This window comes from Microtus ochrogaster, unplaced genomic scaffold (assembly GCF_000317375.1).
Source record: "Microtus ochrogaster isolate Prairie Vole_2 unplaced genomic scaffold, MicOch1.0 UNK13, whole genome shotgun sequence".
Taxonomy (NCBI): Eukaryota; Metazoa; Chordata; class Mammalia; order Rodentia; family Cricetidae; genus Microtus; species Microtus ochrogaster.
The window spans coordinates 3,928,344-3,954,019 of record NW_004949111.1 but is presented as its reverse complement, the minus strand read 5'-3'; the positions used below and the strand labels follow the sequence as shown (position 1 = coordinate 3,954,019).

Here is a 25,676-nt window from a genome sequence, read left to right as displayed (position 1 = left end):
TCTAATGATTCTCTGAATTTCCACTGTGTCTGTGGTTATGTCCCCCTTTTCATTTCTGATCTAATTAATTTGCGTGTTTTCTCTCTGCCATTTGATTAGTTTAGATAGGGGTTTGGCAATCTTGTTGATTTTCTCCAAGAACCAGCTTTTTGTTTCATTGATTCTTTGGATTGTTTTCTGTGTTTCTATTTTGTTGATTTCAGCCCTCAGTTTGATTATTTCCAGTCTTCTGCTTCTCGTGGGTGAGTCTAATTTTTTTCTAGAACTTTCAGGTGTGCTGTTAAGTCTCTAACGTGTGCTTTCTCTGTTTTCTTTATGTGGGCACTTAATGCTATGAACTTTCCTCTTAGAATTGCTTTTATAGTGTCCCATAGGTTTGAGTATGTTGTGTCTTTATTTTCATTGAATTAAGGACGACTTTAATTTCTTTCTTTATTTCTTCCTTGACCTGGGTGTGGTTCAGTAGTTGACTGTTCAGTTTCCATGAGTTTGTAGGCTTTCTGGGAATAGAATTGTTCCTAAATTCTAACTTTATTCCATGGTGATCCGATAGTACACAGGTGGTTTCTACAATTTCTTTTTATCTATGGATATTTGCTTTGTTACCAAGTATGTGATCAATTTTTGAGAAGGTTCCATGAGATGCTGAGAAGAAGGTATATTCTTTTCTGTTTGGGTGGAATATTCTACAGATGTCTGTTAAGTCCATTTGGTTCATTACCTCCATTAGTTCTCTTATTTCTCTGTTAGGTTTCTGTCTGGTTGACCTGTCCATTGGTGAGAGATGAGTGTTGAAGTCTCCTACTATTAGTGTGTGGGGTTTGATGTGTGCCTTTGTGTTCTGGTAATGTTTCTATTACATATGTAGGTACTTTTATATTAGGGGCATAGATATTCAGTATTGAGACTTCATCCTGATGAATTGTTCCTGTTATGAGTATAAAGTGTCCATCTCCATCTCTTCTGATTGATTTTAGTTTGAAATCAATTTTGTTAGATATTAGTATAGCCACACCCACTTGTTTCTTTGGACCATTTGATTGGAAAACCTTTCCCCAACCCATTACTCTGAGTAAATGTCTGTCTTTGTGGTTGAGATGTGTTTCTTGTAAACAGAATGTTGGATCCTGTTTTCATATCCATTCTCTTAACCTGTGCCTTTTTATAGGTGAATTGATTCCATTGATATTAAGTGATATTAATGACCAGTGGTTGCTACCTCCAGTTATTTTTTCTGGTGGTAGAGTTTGTGTGTTTCCTTTCTTTGAGTAGTGCTGGTGGAGGGTTGTTAGATGCTTGTGTTATTATGGGTTTTGTTGGTTTCCTTGGTTTGTGGTTTTCCTTCTAGTATTTTCTGTAAGTGTGGGTTTGTGGCTATGTATTGTTTAAATCTGTTTAAATCCTGGAATATCTTGTTTTCTCCATCTATGATGAATGCAAGCTTTGCTAGATATAGTAGTCTGGGCTTGCATCCATGGTCTCTTAGTGTCTGCAGCACATATATCCAAGATTTTCTGGCTTTCATGGTTTCCATTGCGAAGTCAGGTGTAATTCTGATAGGTTTACCTTTATATGTTACTTGACCTTTTTCCCTTGCAGCTCTTAATATTCATTCTTTATCCTGTATGTTTTGTGTTTTGATGATTATATGGCGAAGGGATGCATTTTTTGATCCATTCTCTTTGGTGTTCTATATGCTTCTTCTACCTTCATAGGAATATTCTTCTTCAGGTTGGGTAAGTTTTCTTCTCTAATTTTGTCGAATATATTTTCTGGGCCTTTAAGCTGTAATTCTCCCTTTTCTACCCCTATTATTCTTAGTTTTGGTCTTTTCATGGTGTCCCAGATTTCCTGGATGTTTTGTGTTAAGAATTTGTTGGATTTGTTATTTTCTTTAATTAATAAGTTTATTTCCTCTATAGTATCTTCGGTGTCTGAGATTCTTTCTTCTATCTCTTGTATTCTGTTGATTATGCTTCTCTGTGTAGTTCCTGATCAATTACCCAGATTTTCCATATCCAGCCTTCCCTCAGTTTGTGTTTTCTTCATTACCTCCATTTCATTTTTGAAGTCTGAACTGTTTCCATTACTTGTTAATTGCCTTATCTTGGTTTTCTTGGGTATCTTTGAGAGATTTATTCATTTCTTCTACCTTTTTGTTTGTCTTCTCCATTTCTTTACAGCAATTTTTCACCTCCTGTTTAAGGTCCTCTATTATTTACATAATGTTACATTTAAAGTCAATTTATTCTACTTCTTCTGGAGTAGGATGTTCAGATCTTCTTGTTGTATGATCCCTGGGATCTGGTGTTGTTATGTTGCCTTTCAGGTTGTTGGAGGAATTCTTGCATTGATGCCTGCCCATCTCTTCCTTCAAAAGCAGCCAGGAGAGTCTTGGTGTCTTGGTCCAATCTATGCTGTGACTGACTCTGGGTGGATCTCCTCCATGCAGGAGCAGGAACTATTCCCCTCTGAGTGGATAGCCTCAGAGCAGGAGTAGGCACTGTTCCTGGACCAAGGACCTCACAGACAATAGGGCAGTCTTGGGGGAGGCAGGGATGTGTGGAACAAAGTAGCCCCTGCAGCTCCTGCTGCAGGGGCCCAATGCTCGTTTCCCAGATGTTCTGCTCTGCCCCGGGATGGCACCCACTCACCAGTTTGAAAATTGGTCCTCAGTACAGAGACAGGACTCTTGGAGGTCCAAGGACCCCACAGACCAAAGGGCGAACTTAGGGCCAGGGGAGGGATGTGTGGAACCAAGAAGCCCCTGCAGCAGGAGCTGGAGGTGCCGTGCACTCCCTTCCAGCTGGGCGGATGCACACTCACCCCTCTGGGTGGGTAATCTCAGTGCAGGAGCAGGGACTATTCCTGGGCCAAGGACCTCGCAGACAATAGGGCAGGCTTAGGAAAGGCAGGGAGGTGTGGAACAAAGAACCCCCTGCAGCAGGAGCTGAAGGGGCCCAGTGTTCCTTTCCTGGATGTTCCACCCTGCCCCGGGATGGCACCCATTCATTGGTCTGAAAGGTTGTCCTCAGCACAGGGACAGGACTCTTTGGAAGCATTTTCTATACACAAGTGTTTTGTCAGTTAATCACTCTGTTTTATACTTTGCTGCAATATTGTCACTACAAAGTTTTTTCTCTGTGTATTTGCATCGGCTGTTTATAAGGTACTTCCTTTTTAGTGGATGCCCCCTTTGAGTTTGGTAAATATCTTCTAACATGTCAAATGAAACACTCAAGTTTCTTCACAAAATGTAAACGATTATTAGGTAAGAATGATCTATCTTGTCTCATTTTTTCCCCCAAGTATCTTGTCTTCCACCAACTTTTATTCTTTTAGAGTCTTGGTCTCAGCTAATTAATTGTCATAGCCAGGACTTTCTCTTCAAATCAGAGTGTTTTGTCAGTTATGGAGTAACCGTGAACCTGAGTAAATGAATATACTTCAATTTTTAACTTATGATATTCATAACTTAAAGACAAATATAAAGATAATAAGAGATGTCAGATACAGTTTTGTATTGACTTTATTATATGAGAGTTTAAGTTAAATAAATAGATCAATACTGTAATTAAATTTCGTATTTTACACTCTTTATTACTGTGATCCTACATTAAGCATTTTGAAACATTTTAGTTCCTAGTATACTGTAATGGATCCTATTTTTTTCTTTTCTACAAAGAGAGAATCTAGATATAGTGAGATTGCAGTATGCCCAATACTGTATTTATGTGGGCATCTATTGGTTTATTGTTAGCACTAATAATATGTAGTGATTTTTAAAACTTGTTTACAATTCATAAGATACTTCTTTGAAAAATTATTTTATTTCTATAAATCTGGAAAATAGCCAATATTTTTACATTAATATTTAAAGGAATTATGACTCAGAAATTTTACTACTTACTCAATTTTTGAGATGTTGATTTTAGAGAAAGACCAGTTTACTCTGGGTGAGTACTTTCATTAATGCATACTCTTGGTTCCCCTCCCAGTCTTCTACATATTATGAAATTAACAAGCAAACAGACAGTATCTAATATTTTCTCTAAGCCTTAATGTATTCAACATTCCCTAAGGATCTTTTTAAAGATATTTTTGAGTTCCATTCCACTTCTCAAGTATACATATTAAATAAGTCTTTTTTTAGGATCAAAGAGTATTTATTTTAATTCATTCACTAACCAGGTGACTCATGCAGGTGTTCCACTATAGAAAACTGTCATATAGATACTATTTCTGATGGACTCTGGTAGTTTAAGTATTCTCCTGTTTCATCATACTTTATCAGGCTACAGCATGATTCTGGAAAAACTAGAATAAAACAGATGTTACATTTAAATTATTTTTTTTTTAAAAATATTTTTATGTTTATTAAAAGGCTAAATTTCATTATGTCAAATATCCACTACTTAAATCACTGTGTGTGTGTGTGTGTGTGTGTGTGTGTGTGTGTGTAGTATTCTGATTTAGTCAACCACAAAATGAACCAAAATGTTTCACAGACATGGCATAATATCTACAATACATATGTTTTTCAAATTTATAATGAAAAGTAGATTTGTTGAGAATTTTAAAAAGTAAATGAGAACTTCTGTGTTGGTAATGTTCTCCAAAACAACTGAAAAATGCAATGCCTCATAAATTTTTCGTACATATAAGGCAGTTTACATTTTTGGTAAGTTTCTAAATTACCCAATGAATGTCAGCAAGGTTTTGGAACTGACTGAATCTTGAAAAATCTCTTTAGATTGGATATGCTTTTGCTCCTCTCTTATTTAACTTTACTTTTGTTAGGAACAAGACTTTTGTAGAATTAAGAATGTCACTTTAACTTAGTTACTATTTATATCAATATTTTAGCAACTATCATGTCTTCACACATGTATAAGTTAATACCACATTATTTCCCACTCAGCGTTAGATGTGTGAAACAGTCTACTGATAAAATTTTAATGTCAATGTTCATGAAAATGATGTACAAGCACAAACTTTATCTCTAAGATTAGAATGTAGTACTGTCTGTACAGTACAGGTCATTTAAAAAAAGAGATGAGAAGCCTAGATTATAATTCTAGAAAATGGGTTTATTTTTTGTCTTGTTATTGTTATTGTTTTTAATAATCAGAGTGACTTTGGGGGGAAAAGGCACTTTAATTCTCTGGGCCTTAGTTTTTTCCAAAGAGCGATAATTTTAAAGTTTCTTATAGGTTCCACAAATATTCATTCAAAAGTCAAAAAAATTAGGATAAACTGATCTTAGGATGATCAGAGAAGGTTTGTCTGATATGTTGACATTTGAGCAGAGGCCTGAATGAAGAGATGGAAAATATCATGGAAATAGTTAACCACACGGATCAGTTTGATGTCTCAAAAGTGAATAATTCTAAAACAAAAGACGTATTGGGCACATTATTATTATCACCAGTCAATCTCATATTCATCAAATTGTTTCCCAATTTTCCGTTTTTATTGTTGCCCACTTTTATAATTATAGTAAATATAGGGAATAAGAAATTTTAGCACTATGAATCTATTTCTGTTTATATGAACGTTCTGTTGTTTTGTTGTTATTATTTTGTTGTTGTTTGTTGTTTGTTTATTTTGTTTTTTCGAGACAGGGTTTCTCTGTAGTTTTGAAGCCTGTCCTGGAACTAGCTCTTATGGACCAGGCTGGCCTCGAACTCACAGAGATCTCCCTGCCTCTGCCTCCCGAGTGCTGGCAATAAAGGCGGGCACCACCACCACCTGGTTTATGGAAGTTCTGTTTTAAATTGCTTGACATTCCTTTCTGTGAATACCCCTTTATTAAAAGTTAACAAAAAGTGTTAAAATAAAACTAAATTAGCACTCACGCACTAGAGAATCAGTATCTCATTTACTTTAAAATCTATGAACAAATCCATTTTAATACCACAATTTATTACATTTAAAGATTATCTACTATCTGAGCTTAGACTTCTCATTCTTGTTTCGTGAGTTTGCCCCTTATAATCAAGAAAAATATAATTGGTGAAGATTATCTACTACCAATTAAATACTTCTGAGAGTTTCCATTAAAACAGGAATGACAAGCAGGAAAAGGGCACTATAATCATTTAAGTTGGTCTTCAATGCGAGCATTGTGCTCATGTTTTCTTTTTTTTTAGAAGCTAGAAAGACAGTTATTTCTCTTAAAAACTGCTGTTGCGACAAGAGTAGATATAATTACAAATGGTTATTATTTTATCAAGTAAAAACCACTATATTTACATGTTAAATGCTCATAGACATTCAGATAGACCGAGGAAAAAGACCAAGTTGGTGACAGATTTTAAGATGTGTGTGTGTGTGTGTGTGTGTGTGTGTGAGAGAGAGAGAGAGAGAGAGAGAGAGAGAGAGAGAGAGAATCTGTGAATGTGTGTATTTACCAATGAAAAATTAAGCCATTTTAACTAGGTATTGTATTTTACATACCTGTTGTATCTCTACATGTATCTCTATACATCATGTGGTTTGTCATTTAAAACAGATGCAATAAGTGACCACTCAAAAAATTTTAGCACTTGATTTGGAATGCCACATATTTATAACAATTTATAATAGTATAGTGTTTTAAATAAAGAAGCTCAGTCTAGAAATTTTTAAAATCAAATATAATTTAACTACTTTGCAGCAAACTCAATTACAAAGAGCAATTCTTTTTTTTTATTAAATTTTATTATTCAATTAAGGATCTCCGCCTCCCCCCCCCCGCCACCGCCTCCCATCTCCCTCCCCCTTCCCCGATCAAGTCCCTCTCCCTCATCAGCTTGAAGAGCAATCAGAGTTCCCTGACCTGTGGGAAGTCCAAGGACCGCCCACCTCCATCCAGGTTTAGTAAGTTGAGCATCCAAACTGCCTAGGCTCCCCCAAAGCCAGTATGTGCAGTAGGATCAAAAACCCATTGCCATTGTTCTTGAGTTCTCAGTAGTCCTCATTGTCCGCTATGTAAGTCCGGTTTTATCCCATGCTTTTTCAGACCCAGGCTAGACCAAGACCAGGTGAATTCCCGAAAGAGCAATTCTTAATCATCAAAAATATGCAAAAATAACAGATGCTAACTTATTTTTGTCAGTGATTATTTAATTAAACCCCAGTATGATTAGTCTTCATTATTTCAAACTCAAATAATTAGTAATTTATGATAATTCAGAATTAATTAACCTAAATCTCTTCTTGACATTATTTAAAAGGGGTTGTTTCTTATAGGTAAATCCATAGTATGAAACCTATTTCAAAGCAACTCTCTATGTTTCAAACTGTCAACTACAAACCACATGAAAAATACATTTAAAACCCATTTTTGAACATCTAATTTAGGAAGGTTTGAGAGATGGCTTGGTGGTTAAAAATACTACTTTTACAAAGGAGCCAGATTTACTCCCCAGAACTCACATGGTGGCTAACAAGCATCAGTAACAACAGTTCCAATGAACCAGACACACTCTTCTGATCACCATAGGTACCAGGAATACATTGGTATTCATACATACAGGCAGGCAAAACATTAATATACATAAAATAAAGATAAGCAAATCTTTCAGAAATCTATTTCAATTGGTAGAATGTTTGCCCTACTATGCACAATGCCTTGAGTTCAGTCCTCAGCACTATAAAATTTGATGTAGTACATACATGTAGATTACATACAGGTAAGCCTAGCTTTTAAGAGGCAGAAACAGGAAGATCAGAAAAGAATTAAGGTCATCTTATCTATATAGCCACTCCAGAGTTAGTCTGGGATATATGAGGCCATTTCTCAAAATCTCTGATTTAAAATCTGTCTCATACTATCAGTAAAGTAATTCACAAGTATCTTCTACATAACATTGGTTTAGATATGTGAAAGTTAGATGCAGAGGTATAGTAGTAGTAGTAGTGGTCTGAGAATTTAGCTGACTTTATTTACTTATTTGCTTGTCTATCTATCTGTCTATCTATCTATCTATCTATCTATCTATCTATCTATCTATCTATCTATCTATCTTATTTTTGTTTTAGCATTGTCCATAAGTAACTTTGATTTCTTGACCATGTTATTTACTACAATACTTTTCTCCACCTATAAAATGAAGCATTTATAAAATTTCAAGCCAAGTTATAGCACTTTCCATGGTATAAAACACCTATGGAAGAAAAAAATGTTAGCCAAAATAAACTACTTATACTATTAAATTATTTCCTGCAATTATTCTGAAGTAATAAAAATACATTAATAGTATTTAATATTAGCATTTAACTACTCAGAACAAGTATTTCCCTTGTATCTACTTGTATCATACATCAGGAATATTTCTCTTGTGTTCCATATTTTCTAAACAACCTCAATTCTTAACATTAAACTATGACTTTTCAACACAGTACTGTGTGATCAATCATAGCATCATATGCAAATGCCATGGTTTTATATGACTCTTCCAATTACTTTGTAGGAAAACCTGCTCTTACTACTGAAACAACCAAATAGTGAACATCAAAATAAAAAACACTATGAGTGTCAGTAAATGAATAATGGTAGGGAAAAGGGTCATAATCACTTTGTAACCTAAGTCTGGCACAGGAGATAATAGGAAACAGTGAGATGTCAGAAAATTTGTCTAAGCATTTAATAACGTTGTCTTTTCATTTTTATTTTAATATTTCTTATTTCTCTATTTCCTAGTTTCAATACTGTATTTCTAGCCCAACTGGGATTAATAGTCTGCATTATGAAATGTACCTATATGCCTGATAATTTCCATTTTAATAGGTGTTTGCCCATTAGGAGGATTTGTACAAACTTCATTAATAATGTCTATTATTCATTTTTTAATCCATCATTGATTACATTTCTGTATTTTACTTTATATTTTGAAAATATATTGTATTTACTCCATGACATGTTATATTTTGTGATTTAAATTCTAATAATGTATTACAAGTACGAGAATATTAATTGATATTCACTGATGAATGCTTCTTGGCAAATCATCTTAAAAATTGTATATGTTTGTAACTAGCATACACTGAATGTTCTGACTACAACTTAAATATCTCAACTAAATGATTGCTATCCAGGAGCATTTTTATCTGTGTTAAATATCCATAGAGCTATAAAGATACATATAGCATTTATTTTACAGTGGTTTATTGGAATTGAGTTCATTGGAGTTCACAACAGTGTTTAATACAGAGATTATATAAACTTACTTTTAAAGAAATTAGTGCTAAAGCAATCTTGTATGTAGCCTATTTCCTTATAAATCAGCTCAGAATGGGACACACACCACAACCTGGAATAACAATTTTTACTTCTTTTTAAAAAAGCCCTTCATAATACTGAGAACTCAGTATTACTCAGTAGGGTCTCCATTTTGATCACTTAACACCCTTTACCATGAACAAGTTAGTTTATTCACTCTGTCTTTATTTTGCTTACCTATAGCATGTTGATAATAACAGTATCTACCTCGTAGAGACTCTGTGAAGGTTGTATTAGTCACCATCTACAAATCATTTGAATTATGGCCACTCAGTTCTGGTTATTTTATCAAGTCTCAACTCTACCATGGTGGGATAATGGCTGGCTTAATTTTGTGCAAGTCATATGTCTGCAGTCACAATTACACTTTTCATGTGTGCAGTTATGTTCTCATGTCCTAAAAATACTGTTTTCATAACAGACATCTACTCCCTCCAACTCTTACAAACTTTTCATCACATCTTCTACAATGAGCATTTCGAGGAGAGGGTGTAATATAGATATCCCATATAGGGCTCAGCAGTCCAGAGTCTCTCATACTCATTATGTTGCCTACTGGTGGATCTCTGCTAATTATTATCTACTGCTAAAGATGCTTCTCTCAAGAAAGGTGAGAGATACACTAATATATGGGTATAAATTATGTCCGTTAATCAGAATAATAGGGCAACGTTCTTTCCTAGGGCCTATGATCTAGCTAGCCATGAATTTTTGACCCAGTTAATGGTATTAGGCATGAACTCTATCATGTGGAGTGGGCTTTAAAATCCAATAAGAAAGTATCTGTTGCTTCCATTATTTTGCACTACTATTGCACGAGTGGATCTGTTTCACCAGGGATATGTTGCTCATAGAGATCATAGCTTGATAAGACTGTTGGTGAGTTTTCTCAGCCATTAGCATACATAGAACCTTCAGGAACTATGAAAGATAGCTAGTAGGTATGAAACTTATGGGACAGGCTGAAGTGGTCAATTCATATAATTCAGGTGTGTGATATCTTCAAGAAGGTCTTACTGACAAGTTCTGAAAAGTAACCAAGAACAATGCAATAGTATGTCTTGGTAGAGAAGGTCTATGGACTGCACTGACAATTTGAAAAGAGGTAACTCATAGCTGGCACTAAACTTCATTTCTGATATCCTATGCCCCTCCCCTGTTATAGGATAATTCCATTTAAATTCTTTTTATACATGTATCTATTTTAGGAAGCTTCCACAGTAATAGATTTCTATATGGCACCTTCAAAGGTCTTTAGTGTTAGTTTTCCTTCTCCACACTCCTCTTCTACCCTGCTTTCATATCCCCACCCCATATCTTTCTATTCCATTAATTCTTTTTCTCCCTTCATTCCACCTGGAGGTCCAAAAGAAAGATCGAATGATATTGAAACAGAACAATATTCAAATTAGTGAATACCAAAGAACCTTTTTCTTTTTTTTCCATTTTCTTTTTTATTGATTTTTGCTGAGCTCTACATTTTTCTCTACTGCCCTCCTTGCCTCTCCTCTTCCCCCTTCAACCATCCCTCAAGGTCCCCATGCTCCCAATTTACTCAGGAAATCTTGTCTTTTTCTACTTTCTACTCCCCATGTAGATTAGATCTATGTAAGTCTCTCATAGTGTCTTCATTGTAGTCTAAATTCTCTGGAATTGTGGTTTGTAGGCTGGTTTTCTATGCTTTTTGGTTGAAAACCACCCATGACTCAGTACATGTGATAATTGTCTTTCTGTGTCTGGGTTACCACACTCAAAATAATGTTTTCTAGCTCCATCTCTTTGCCAGCAAAATTCAAGATGTCATTATTTTTTTCTTCTGTGTAGTACTCCATTGTGTAAATGTACCACATTTTCCTTATCCATTCTTCGGTCAAGGGGCATTTAGGTTGTTTCCAGGTTGTGGCTATGACAAAGCTGCTATGAACATAGTTGAACACATGTCCTTGTGGCACGATTGTGCATCCTTTGGATATATACCCCAAAGTGATATTGCTGGGTCTTGAGGAAGGTTGTTTCCTAACTTTCTGAGAAATTGCCACACTGACATCCAAAGGGGCTGTACCAGCTTGCATTCCCACCAGCAATGCAGAAGTGTTCCCTTTTCCCCACAACCTTTCCAGCATAAGTTGTCATCAGTGTTTTTGTTCTTAGCCATTCTTACAGGTGTTAGATGCAATCTCAGAGTTGTTTTGATTTGCATTTCTGTTATGACCAAGGATGTTGAACATTTCCTTAAGTGTCTTTCAGCCATTTTAGATTCCTCTGCTGAGAGTTCTCGGTTTATGTCTGTACTCCATTTTTTATTAGATTATGTGTTCTCTTGGTGTCCAATTTCTTGAGTTCTTTGTTTATTTTGGATATCAGATTTCTGTCTGATGTGTGGTTAGTGAAGATCTTTTCACATTCTGTAGGCTGTCGTTTTGTCTTGTTGACCATGTTCTTTGCTTTATAGAAGCTTTTAAGTTTCAGGAGGTCCCATTTATTAATTGTTTCTCTCAGTGTCTGTACTGCTGGGGTTATATTTAGGAAGAAGTCTCCTGTGCCAATGTGTTTAAGTATACTTCCCACTTTATCTTCTATAAGATTCAGTGTTTATAAGGCTTTATGTTGAGGTCTTTTATCCATTTGGACTTGTAGACTTGAGTTTTGTGCATGGTGATAGATATGTCTATTTTTATTCTTCTACATGTTGATATCCAGCAAAGAACCTTTTACTGATGTCTATTCTGTATGTGTTTCACTTAAACCAGTTATCATACAGTAATACGTAAATGATGTACATACTTTAAAAGCAAAAGCTATATAATGAAGGCTTGCTCAAAATACATCAATTTCCTCTTAATTACCTGTGCTTCATTACTCTTCTACTGCCAGTGTGTATCCTAAGACTGTAACTCGTTTTTCTTTCCTCCATTTTCTGTTAAAAAGAAAGTTTTATACAATGTTGGGGGAGTCTACTTGTTTGTTTCCCAGCCACCATGACTCAGAATAATCACACAGAAACTATATTATTTAAATCACAACTTGGCCAATCACTTAAGCATATTGCTAGCTGGCTGATCTAGTAAATTTCTATTATTTTATATTTTTACCACAAGGGTCATGGCCTACCGGCAAGGTTCCAGCAAGCAGCTCACATCTTTCTCCTCTGGTGGCTAATAGCTTCTTGAGTCTGCTTTTTTTTCTTCCAGCATTCAGTTTAGTTTGCCCATCTAGCTCTATTCTGCTAAGCCACTGGCCAAGACAGCTTTATTCATTAACCAATTAAAGCAACACATATTAGAAGGACTTTCCACACCATTTCTCCTTTTCTGTCTAAATGAAAAGGAAGGTTTTAACTTTAACATAGTAAAATTACATATAACAAAGCAGGTATCAAGCAAGAATTATGGTTACAATGTTTATATCTATTTTATTATAACTAAGGAAAACTATAATTATAATTATCTGTTCTTCAAATTCATCAAAGATTCCAGAAGGATATAATATTACCCAAGTAAGCAAGATGTGCATTGTAAGAAACTTCCAAAACTCTAGAATTGACAGAGACATCTCGCTTTCTGGACAGTCACCCAAAGTTTTTCTGTAACACTGCAGGCACACATATTCAGCCTACTGGCCCAAAATATCCAGCAGACTTTTCCATGAAGCAGAAATTTAAAGACAGTTCCACCTATATTGGAAGTTTGTCAGTCACTTTCTTCTGTGTCCTACAGAATGACTTGCTGATTCTCTCATGAAGCAGGAACCCTGAAGGACTGTCTTACCTTCTTTAGTCAGCTTCAAGTAGTCATTTTTCTGTGGGTACTGCAAGTCCAGTCAAACAGTTCAAGCAAGGACAGTTTATTGCTCGAATGGCTAACAAACCCCATGAGGAGCCTCTTTGATACCCATCATCCTCTTGAAGTAGATTGGTGCTGCCAGAAGCAGAGGTGTCTCACTGTCATGAAAGTTCCTAAGTTTTTAAAACATTTTAAATGCCATTTTCTGTAGGACTTTAAAAATGTTGAAGATTGTCTAACTGAAATATCTCTCTGTATAACTAAAAAAATCTAACATGCTTACAAGCTTGACTATTATAGATGACTCTATTAACCTATATTTCTTAATTATGCATTACATTTTTAAATGAGCTGTACAAACACAATACCTTAATCAAGAGCGGAAATACATATATAACAAAACTGACCTTAAATTTGTATCAATAAACCAAGATCCAAAGATCCATGCCAGCCCAAATTCTATAGAATATTCCCCTTTAAATGCAAACAAACATTTATAAACAGTTGTTTATGGAATTTTTGCATATTTTTCTCTAAACTGCTTCCTGCTTTTTATTGGGTGAAGTAATTTTGGGGAGTGTTTGTGTTTAACCTTTCAGGGGGTACATCAAACCAAATTAGTGTAGAAGGAATCCACAGGTTCTCATTCTCTGTGAAAACAAAATAACATCTTTGCCAAAGCAACAAATCCTTAGACCCAAATTTGGAAGTCAAGATACCTTTAAAGTACATATGTTGGATTAGCTTAGCAGCCCATATAATGAGATGTCTCTCTGTTCTTAGCTCATTCATAGTCAAAAAATTCAAATAAGGCACAATAATATACATAATCCAGACTCTCTGTGTATATTCATTCCATATTTATGTGACTCATTTTTCTTACTCTATTACATTTTCTACAGTTTTTAACATATGACTATAATCTTTTATATTATGACTGTCTATGGTCTTTATCCTTTTCTCTCAAAGCTCCATACATTTATCCAACACTGTGACCCATTCAGAGGTCTTTTTTCTGATTCTCTCTTTATTACATATCTGTAATTGTTTTCTGTTGAGGGGCACTTCTTTTTAAAACTGCTAAGCAGGTATGGCTAGGACGAACTCTGTGGTCCTGCTTGTTGGTTCCACCCACTCTAACATGGCTAAGGCAGGTTCGCTGCCTCTGAGAGTCATGCGTATTGTCCCATTTTCAGGTACACATCTGGTCCATGTTGCCATTAAGCAAGCTGTAGCAGTCTGCTCACAAACCCTATTTAAGTGCTCTATAGCTGGACCTCCTGAGTCAGAACCTTTCCTGCTGGTGAACCAGGAAGCCACTGTTTTTTAAAGAAGCAGCACAGTTTTACTGCTACTCCCTTGCAAACAGAGCCTATCTGAAAAAAATGCTGTTACCAAGAAGCTGTGCTTAGCTTCCATTTGTGGGACTAGAAGCCTTTTTTAACTTTAAAAAAAAAAAGGTTGTTTGAAATGCTCAAAAAATAAGTTGTGATGTAACTGTTTTTATATTTAAAAAATTAAATTCATGCTGGAACAGGTACTAAGTTCTTAATAGCTGTTTTATGTCTAAAAACTTTTATGATTTTTTTTTCACAGGAAGAGAAAAAGCACAAGGCTATTAACCTTTTCTTTCAAACTTGGTTGAAATTGAAACAAGTTGTATAAATGTACTTAAACTAAGCATTTTGAAATCTAACTTTTATTTTTACCCTTAGTAATCTTAACATGTCTACTAACTTTCTTAATTTTAATATCTTAACTTAAAAGTTAAAACCCTTTGTTCTTATTTTTGTTTTCTTCAGTTGATGGACAACTACAGTAGTGCTTCAAGAGGTGAAGGGGGACGTTTGGCAGTACCTATGAGAGAAGTTACTAGAAGATCTTCTGAGGTACCAGTTTGGAGATCAGCAAAGAGACCTGCTTGGGGACCTGAAGGAAGAAGACTTGCCAGAAGAGATAGGGGTTATGTCAGTTCTGCTAGAGATTCTTCAGGGATGCCTGCTAAAGGACTTGGACTTGTAATGAATCCTCCAAGGGGCCGTTCTTTGAGCCCTAAAAAAGGATACTCGGAGAGATGTGGTAGAGAACGTGTTGAGAGTCTTACAAGAGGTTACACTAAGAGACAAGCAAAGAGAAGAACTGTGAGTTCTTTCAGGATGCATGCTGTGAGTTCTGCACAGGAAATTGCTCTGCAACCAACACGAAGACTTCCCATGAGACATGAAAAGATGAGACAAGCAACGACAAGAACTGTGAGTCCTTTCAGGATGCATGCTGTGAGTTCTGCACAGGAAATTGCTCTGCAACCAACACGAAGACTTCCCATGAGACATGAAGAAGAATTTCTTCTGGGAGCTGCAGTGGGACTTACCGTGAAACCAGCAGAAGTATATGATGAAGAAAATTCTAAATCTGCCAGACAATCTGCCCAGTAAGTTTCTTTCATGTGACTTTATAATAGCATGCCCAATATGTACTATATCTCTAAAGTAGGTTGGATTTTTCACATGAACTGTGATTTTTTCATATGACTGTGAGTATAAAGATATATTACATAGGGATTAAGAACTTAAAGAAATTTAGTAAAAGGAAACAGTTCAAACTGTGTTGTTTACTTTCATCTTTCTTTTATTTGAGGATAATGTATGAAGTGAAAAGGAACAATATATTCGATATTTCCCAAAAGTGACAAAACATTTAAAAAATGATAAATCTATCTTCCAGAAATATAGTATTTTATATATCTCCACAAACAATAAGCAATAAAATAATTTCATCATCTCCTATTATTCAAAAATCAACATTAGTCATACATAAAATGGGAAGATAATAGTTGAAAAACCTTATACAGTTATTTGAAATGAGGATGTCAAATTATCCTCTAGTTAATTATGTCTTGAACAGTATTATAAAGCTTCTGAATTCACAAAAAAACATCAATTTCTCTAAGAATTTATTTGTTTTCCTACATATAGTAATATCCTATATATAAGGTACTAAATTGTATGACATAAATCAGTGTTTTATTACTTTTAAGTCAATGTTTTATTCATAATTTTCATATATGAAAAAAACACTTTGTATCAAATGCCACATTCCACAGCAGATTTCTAACCTATAAACTAGCTCTAAACTCTGCTGGAAATATTAGATTTTTTTCAATATGGTTTCTGCATATTGACCATTTTTAGCATGCACCTTATTGAACAGTTACCAATTTAGAGTAAAAATACTCTTTGAAACATCAGTTCTATATACTGAATAATGAGAAAATATGTCTAAATTAAAACAAAATTACTCTTTATTAGTATAGTAATAGGACAGTCTTTCAGTTTTCAAGAGTAAGTTTTGTTCATGTTACATTGAATCTAAAAATTATTTTAGGCTTCAAGGGCAGATACTAGGAGATGGGGATATAAGTGGGATTGGAATGCATAAGGTGAAATCCACAAAAAATCAAAGTTTTAAAAGACATTATTTTTTTTAAATTATCTTTAAATAATTTTTATTTTTCACGACATGAATTAAAATCTAATTACATAAAATATATATTTAAGGGATTTCATTCCTTCCTCCAGATCCTCATAAGTCTCTGTAGAGAGGAGGTGCGGGCAGGCCTGCTTTTTATCTCGCCCTGCTCCTGCATGGTTAGCTTTATACCCGAAATAACAACACACAAATTGTATTCTTTTAAACACTGCCTGGCCCATTATATCTAGACTCTTCCTGGCTAATTCTCACATCTTGCTTTAACCCATATTTAGTATATTTCATTACACTATCATTCTTATTCACAGGTCATCTAAGGTGAGATGTTTTCAGGTCTGTCCCATATTATTAGTAACATTGCAGATCCTAGGCTGATGAAATTATCCTCTCTTAAGGATACAATATTCTCATGGCAGATGCTATTAACATAAGAAATCAGGTTACACTATGTGTTTATAGCTTCTGCTCAGACTTCTACTCACTTTTTACTAACCAAAGAAAATCACATACCAAAACTAACAGACCATAAAAAGATAGATTTGACATACAAAGAAGGAGGAAAGGAATATTTGCTAAATAATAAATTCTGCCAAACTGATACTTCAGTAGTGTCTAAATATTGGTTATAAATATGACTTTTTCATTTGTTTATGGGAATTTTCCTTGTTGCCTTAGTTAGGGTTTCTATTGCTGTGAAGAGACACTATAACCATGGCAACTCTTATTTTTTTCTCATGCAATAGTCAACTTTATTCAGAGTCCCAGACAATTTATATTCCAAAGGTTAAGAACGGTCATATGACTGAAGTTCTCATGAGTTGAAGCTGTACACAGTCACAAGGACAAGTGGCAATTAGTAAAATCATGTTTTTTTTTCCCATAGATGCATATAAAGGGTCATTTCAACATTTGAGTAGCAGCAGCAAGCAATAATGAGTAATCTAAAGTAAGCTCACTCCTAGCCGCTTCACCTGGGAGGAGCATAAAAAACACATTCCAAGAACAATTCCATGTTTTGAAGAAACTGAGGTCACAAGGCTCTTGTTTTCTTGAGTACTCTCACAAGAACTCAGAATTCTTCTCACACAACTTCATTCCAGACCATTGTTCCACAATATGCAATCTAGATTTTTTGTTGTTGTTGTTTTCCATTCAAATATTTACACTTCCTCCCAATCCCCTCCGGCTCCCGCACTCACCCTCCTCCCTCAACCTCCAGCCTTAACAGAGAGCAGGGAACACTGCCCTGTGGAAAGTCCAAGGCCCTCCCCCCAACATCCAGGCCTAGGAAGCTGTGCATCCATATAGACTAAGGTCCGAAAAAGCCAGAATATGCCCTAAAAAAAATTCCCAGTGCCTTTATCAATGGCTTCTCAGTCAGCCCCCATTGTCAGCCACATTCAGAGAGTCCTGTTCAGACCCTGTCCAGCTGGTTTTGTGAGCTCCCATTAGAACAGGCACACTCCCTCAGTTGGTGAACCAACCCCTCGCTGTCCAGACTTCCTTGCCTGTCTTCTCCCTCCTTCTGCCCTTCAACTGGACCTTGGGAACTCAGTCTGTTGCTCTGATGAGGGTCTCTGTCTCTATCTCCATCCGTCACCAGTGGGGCAAGGCCAGTTCAGGCACACTCTGCTCTGCTGCCCAAGGACCTAGATAGGGACATCCCCTTGTGCACCTGGGATCCCCTCTAGAGCCGAATCTCTTGCCAACCCTAAAATGGCTCTCTTAATGTAGATATCTTCTTCCCTGCTCCTGTATCTGCCCTTCCTCCATCTCCACCCTCCCACTCCCCCAAGCTCTCCCCAGTCTTTCCCTTCTCCTTTCTCTCTCTCCCTCTCCCCTTCCCCCTTCTACAGCTTGATATCCAGTTGTGCCAGCACCATTTGTCAAAGATGTTTTCTTTCTTCCATTGTATACTTTTAGCTCCTTTGTCAAAAATCAGGTGTCCATAGGTTTGTGGGTTAATATCTGGGTCTTCAATTTGATTCCTTTCGTTGACGTCTCTGTTTTTATGCCAATACCAACCTGTTTTCAATGCTGTAGCTCTGTAATAGAGTTTGAAGTCAGGGATGGTAATGCCTCTGGAAGTTCCTTTATTATATAGGACTGTTTTGGCAATCCTAGGTTTTATGTTTTTCCATATAAAGTTGATTATTATTTTCTCAACGACTGTGAAGAATTTTGTTGGGATTTTGATGGGGATTGTGTTGAATTTATAGATTGCCTTTGGTAGAATTGCCATGTGTACTGTATTGATCCTACCCATCCAAGAGCATAGGAGATCCTTCCATTGTCTGGTATCATTTTCAATTTCTTTCTTCAAAGCCTTAAAGTTCTTGTCAAATAGATCTTTCACTTCCTTGGTTAGAGTTACCCCAAGATACTTTATGCTATTGTGGCTATCGTGAAAGCTGAAGTTTCTCTAATTTCCCTCTCTGCTTCCCTATCCTTTGTGTTTAGGAGGGCTACTGATTATTTTGAGTTGATCTTGTATCCTGCCACATAACTGAAGTTATTTATCAGCTGTAGGAGTCCTTTGGTAGAGTTTTTGGGATCACTAATGTACACTATCTTATCATCTGCAAGTAACAGAAGCTTGACTTCTTCCTTTCCAATTCAAATCCCCTTGATCTCCTTATGGTGTCTTATTGCTATTGCTAGAACTTCAAGCACTATGATGAAGAGATATAGTGAGAGTGGACAGCCTTGTCTTGTTCCTGATTTTAGTGGAATGGATTTGAGTTTCTCTCCTTTTAATTTGATATTAGCTGTTGGCTTGCTTTATATTGCTTTTATTATATTTAGGTATGATCTTTGTATCCTTAACCCCTTCAAAACCTTTATCATAAAGGGATGTTGAATTTTGTCAAATGCTTTTTCAGCATCTAATGAAATGATCATATGGTTTTTTCTTTCATTTTATTTATATGATGGATTACATTGATAGATTTTGAACCAGCCCTGCATCTCTGAGATGAGCCTACTTGATCATAATGGATAATTTTTTGATGTGTTCTTGGATTCAGTTTGCCAGTATTTTATTAAGAATTTTTGCATCAATGTTCATGAGTGAGATTGGTCTGCAATTCTCTTTCTTGGTTGAGTCTTTGTGTGGTTTTGGTATCAGGGTAACTTTAGCTTCATAAGAAGAGTTTGGCAATGATTCTTCTGTTTCTATTATGTGAAACACATTAAGGAGTATAGGTATCAGATCTTCTTGGAAGTTCTGGTAAAATTCTGCATTAAAACCATCTGGTCCTGGGATTTTCTTGGTTAGGAGGTTTTTTATGACAGCTTCTATTTCCTCAGGACTTATAGATCTATTTAAATTGTTCACCTGGTCTTGATTTAATTTTGGTATATGGTATTTATCTAAAAACAAGTCCATTTCTTTTACATTTTCCAACTTTGTGGCATATAGGCTTTTGTAGTAAGACCTAATGATTCTGTGAATTTCCTCAGTGTCTTTTGCTATGTCCCCTTTTCATTTCTGATCTTGTTGATTTGTGTGTTCTCTCTCTGCCTTTTGATTAGTTTGATGAGGGGTTTGTCAGTCTTGTTGACTTTCTCAAAGATCCAGCTCTTTGTTTCATTGATTCTTCGGATTGTTTTCTGTGTTACTATTTTGATTTCAGCCCTCAGTTTGATTATTTCCAGTCTTCTAGACCTCCTGGGTGAGACTGATTCTTTTTTTTCTGGAGTTATCTGGTGTACTGTTAAGTCTCTAATGTGAGCTTTCTGCGTCTTTTTTTTTTTTTTAAATGTGGGCACTTAGTGCTCTGAACTTTCCTCTTAGCACTGCTTTCATAGTGTCCCATAGGTTTGGGTATGTTGTGTCTTTATTTTCGTTTAATTCAAGGAAGACATTAATTTCATTCCTATTTCTTCCCTGACCCAGGGGTGGTTCAGTAGTTTACTGTTCAGTTTCTGTGAGTTTGTAGGCTTTCTGGGGGTAGAATTATTGTTAAATTTTAACGTTCTTCCATGGTGATCCGATAAGATAGAGGTGGTTACTAAAATTGTTTTGTGTCTGTGGATGTTTGCTTTGTTACCAAGTATGTGATCAATTTTTGAGAAGGTTCCATGAGATGCTGAGAAGAAGGTATATTCTTTCCTATTTGGGTAGACTGTTCTATAGATGTCTCTTTAATCCATTTGATTCATTACATCTGTTCTCTTATTTCTCTGTTAGGTTTCTGTCTGGTTGACCTGTCCATTGGTGAGAGAGAAGTGTTGAAGTCTCCTACTATTAGTGTGTGGGGTTTGATGTGTGCCTTTGTGTTCTAGTAAGGCTTCTTTTACATATATGAGTGCTTTTATATTAGGGGCATAGATATTCAGGATTGAGACTTCATCCTGACGAATTGTTCCTTTTATGAGTATAAAGTGTCCATCTCCATCTCTTCTGATTGATTTTAGTTTGAAGTCAATTTTCTTAGCTATTAGTATAGCCATACCCGCTTGTTTCTTAGGTCCTTTTGACTGAAAAACCTTTTCCCAACCCTTTATTCTGAGTAAATGTCTGTCTTTGTGGTTGAGGTGTGTTTATTGTAAACAGCAGAATTTTGAATCCTATTTTCGAATCCATTCTCTTAACCTGTGCCTTTTTATAGGTGAATTGATTCCATTGATATTAAGTGATATTAATGACCAGTGGTTATTTACTCCGGTTATTTTCTATTTTTTTGGTGGTAGAGTTTGTGTGTTTCCCTTCTTTGAGTAGTGCTGGTGGAGGGTTGTTAGATATCTGAGTTATTATGGGTGTTGTTGGGTTCCTTGTGTTGCGATTTTCCTTCTATTATCTTCTGTAAGGCTTGGTTTGTAGCTACATATTGTTTAAATTTGTTTTTATCCTGGAATAAAACATGTAATTGGGGTGGCTTACATTTTCAGAGATTTAGTCCATTATCATCGTGGTTTGACATGGCAGTGTGAACAAAAACATGGCACTGGAATAGATAGTTCTACATCTTGATAGGCACGCAGGAAGTGATCTAACACACTTCCTCCAAGAAGACCACACTTACTCTAAGGCCACATGTCCTAATATTACCACTTTCTTTGGGAGCCATTTTCTTTAAAAAAGCCAGATATGTTATGCCTGATTATAGGTAGCACTGCAACAAATACTCTTTAGAAACACTTTTAGATGCAAGTAACAATGTTGTTACTTTTTCAAATATCAGGAAATTCTTGGTAAATACTATTATCTAATTGCAGGCTGGTGATTAAACATTTTTGTGAAATAATATAAAATATCTACAGTGATTGATATGCAGTTTTGTAGTCATTTCTAATTTTTTTGAAATTGCTTCATTTTTAGTAGTTCATTACTTGATTCATTTTATTCATATATAATATATAAACTTTGATTTATTATAAGTCATCTTAGATAAGTTGAAATGCATATATTAGTAATTTTACTGTAGATTCCATATATATTACTTTGATTTTTTTGTGTAAAATCAATTTAAATAAATATTTGTGTTTACAGAATTATAAGATATTTCAATCTTATATAAACAGTATAATGGTTTATTTTTATGTATGTTTATACATATATGTACATATATGTTTATACGTACATGTATAAATATATACTAACTTATCAAAACACTGGAATTTCTAATTTTTAAAATTTTTTAATTATAAATTGACAAGAAATATATTTCTAGGATTGTCTGAAAAGATTGACCTGTCTTGTAAATACTTTATAACATTTTTCTATTGACACTTAAACATTTTGGAGGAAACAAAGTGTTAGATGTTTCCAACTTTGAAACCTTGAGACTGTTCACTTTTAAACTTATATTTAATATTTTCTTGCCTTTTTCTGGATTTCTTTTAGTATGATTTTAAATCTTGCCTTTTTCTTGCTTTTAGGTCTACTTGTGATGAAGATCAAAATGAAAGTGGATCCTCAATTATAATGGTAAAATTTTTACAATGATCTGTGCTGTTTCAAAGTGACATTTGTTACTAACATTGAAATCATCCTTCCATGTCATCATAAAGATTCATTTTATCCTCTCTGTTTGATGGATACTATTTATATCTATGTATAAAATATCATCACATACATATATTAAATAATTTTGGAAGATCAATGAGCAAGAGTGAAAGAAACACAGTTTTACTCTTTTCAGCTCATACACCTATATTGACTATTTTGCATAATATTTAACTTTGCCCTTTTAATACCTTTATAATTTAAAAATAAAAATTCCCTATGAAAATGAATATTCATGAAAATATATATATCATAAGCTCTGAAAATACAGTGATTCAGTTATATTTTCTCTTAATTTCCTAAGGAGAAAATTAATGCTAAAGATAAATCTTAGAGTCATAATGCATGGCTAGACAAAGATCTAAGTTTACTTTTATACCTGAACCATCTCTTAATACAATTACTAGGACAACGGTAACTGTGGAATGCTTGTTACCGTTGTGAAATAAAAAATTATTGAAATGTGTTCAAACCAAAAAATTAAAAAAATAATGACTTTTGTGTCACATTTAATGGACTAGTATAAATTTGTTAACTGAAAGAAAAAATATCTTTTTTGTTAGTTTTTTATCAGCATTTGATAGAAATACTTCATTTTAATGACCATTATTGTTATTACATCTTATGGTAATTTCTGTTTTCTCTTACCATGACCTGTCACAGGACATAATTACATTTGGTTATTCATTTATTTGTTGATTACTTATTTTTTGTTTGAATGTGGAGGTTTTATTTTCAGTACTGGAGATTAAGCATAGAGCTTTGTGCATGCTAATAAATCTACTGAACATTGCCCTCAGCCATGACAGAATTTTTAATTTGCCTCACTTGAACAAAACAGATCCTATGCCCTACACATTCCTTGTTCTCACTCAGTGAAAACAAAGCTTGTGATAAGGAATGCAGGAATTTGAATTTTATTAGGTAAGTTGTACAGGACACAATTTCCTTCAAATAACATCTAATCCAATTTCTTCCTTCCAAGAATATTTTAAATAAGAGTTTTGAGTTTTAGTAAGGATATAGGTACTTTTTAAAAATAATGAATATGTTCTAGTTTTATCTTAAGTCACTGGATATTACTTACAATATAGCTACTTGAAAATTTTATTGCACTAATCTGAAAACTCAGAATTAATATGAAACCTGGAAGTTTTCATATTATTTCCAACAACTTTATATATAATAAAATAATATATAATCTGACAACTCAAGTAAAGTGGGCTAAAACCTCAAAATATACCACTGAATTCAATTTAATAGTCTTATACTTACTTTAAAAAGTCTTATAATTTAAAATCTTACAAAAATAACCTTTAATCCCATTGTTTAACTGGAATGTTCAAACCAAATGTCTAAAGGAGGATTATCAACAATTAAAAACAGTGTCTTTTAGAAAATAGAATAGGAAAAAGTACTTTTTCATTTATTCTTTGAATCTAGCATTACAGTGATACTAAATCATGCCAAGGAATGCACAAAAGTATCACTAAAATGCAGACCAATAATCTAGCAAATACAGGGGAATCTATTTGATACAATATTTAGCAAATTGAAAACCATGGAATAAAAATGCTTCACGATCTAGTGAAATTTACTCTAGGGATGCAAAAATAGCCTAATATTTGAAAATTGATTAATACACAATCATGCATATATTTAATCAAGTGTACAAAACTATGAAACAAAACTATATTAAGTGGTGAGGGACTGAATATTTTTCCATTAAGATTAAAAAAAAATAAAGTCTCTCCTTGTCAGTCTATCATAACATGCAAAGCGTTTGAATGGTAAAAGTTAGAAAACAGTGAATAATAAAAGATCTAAATAGGATATTAATATAGTATTTGTAGATTACAAAAATTAACAGATGATATAAATTGTTCTAAAATTGATATTCAGATTTCATATAATATATATACCATAAATTTTGGTATTTATAGAGTTACCAAATTTCATTTGTATTTTAATAAACAAAGCTTGCCTGAATATCAGAGAATAAAACAGCCCCACTGGTCAGCATTACAGACCAGACAGTGGTAAGTCTTTGGTTCTAATAGCCAAAGTAGTTGCCATAGAAACCGGGTAGTGCATGCCTTTAATCCCAGTGGTTCATGCCTTTAATCTCAGTGGTTCATATCTTTAATCCCAACCCTAGAGAGCATTTTTAAATAGGGGGGAAGTTCTCATTCACAGTCTCATTTTGAGATTCCTGGAGGCAGGATAGCCATTTTGGACTGAGGTCAAGGTAAAAACCAATGGCTAGTTGCTTTGCTTTTCAGATCTGCAGGTAGAATGACAATTTCTCTCCCTGAGTTTTTATTAATTATGCTTCAAATATTGCTCTAGAATATATAGGAAAACAGAAGAATTTCAATAACCAAATCATTTTATCTCAATTCTTATTCATATTTAAGAATTTTAAAGAACATTTTTTGATCATATTCACCTTCCCTGACAACTCCTTTTCCATACAGCACCATCTCATTTCTTCTGCCTTTCCCTTCTCTTTCCCTACATACTCAACATTATGTCATCTTTTAAAAAACCATCAATGATGATTGGTGATGCCCATCTTTGATAAGTGACTTTCCACTAGAGCTTGGTCAATCAACCAGTGGCCACACCCTTAAAGCGAACTGACTCTCCCTCACACAGTAGCTAGCAATTTCCAGTAGCTGCTTAGGTAGGGGTAGGACTGGTGTTCATCATCTTTCTCTATGTTAGAAATTTTCTGGTTTGAGCTTGTATAGGTCTTGTAAGTGCTGTCATAAATTTTGAATTTAAAAGGAACAAATTAGGAGAACTAGCTTTCCATTCTTCAAGATAATTTGCATAGCTATATAAAGCAAGATTTCATTGCATTAATCTTACATTATCTTACACATAAATAACTAAAAAAAGGAAATTCAGGGCCAGTGATGCGGCTCATAAGGTAAAGGTGCCTGTTGCCATACCTATTGACATGAGTTCAATTCCTGGGCCCCATATGGTAGAAGACAGTCAAATCCCTCAACTTCTTCACTCATGTGCAGTAATATGCATGTACCTGAACACACACATACAAATATACACAATAGTTAAATTAAATGTGATAAGGTGAAAAAAAATACTTAAATTGATCCATATA

General features: G+C 34.7%; 1 protein-coding gene across 1 annotated transcript in view; it reads left to right on the top strand.

The window, feature by feature from the left end:
* LOC101997307 overlaps positions 1-25,676 on the top strand; it is a 453,400-nt gene that overhangs the window by 336,873 nt on the left and 90,851 nt on the right. Inside the window, exons 15-16 of the mRNA XM_026789039.1 lie at positions 14,850-15,478; positions 22,420-22,468. Of these exons, the coding sequence (XP_026644840.1) occupies positions 14,850-15,478; positions 22,420-22,468 (678 nt within the window). The remainder of the gene's footprint in view (positions 1-14,849; positions 15,479-22,419; positions 22,469-25,676) is intronic.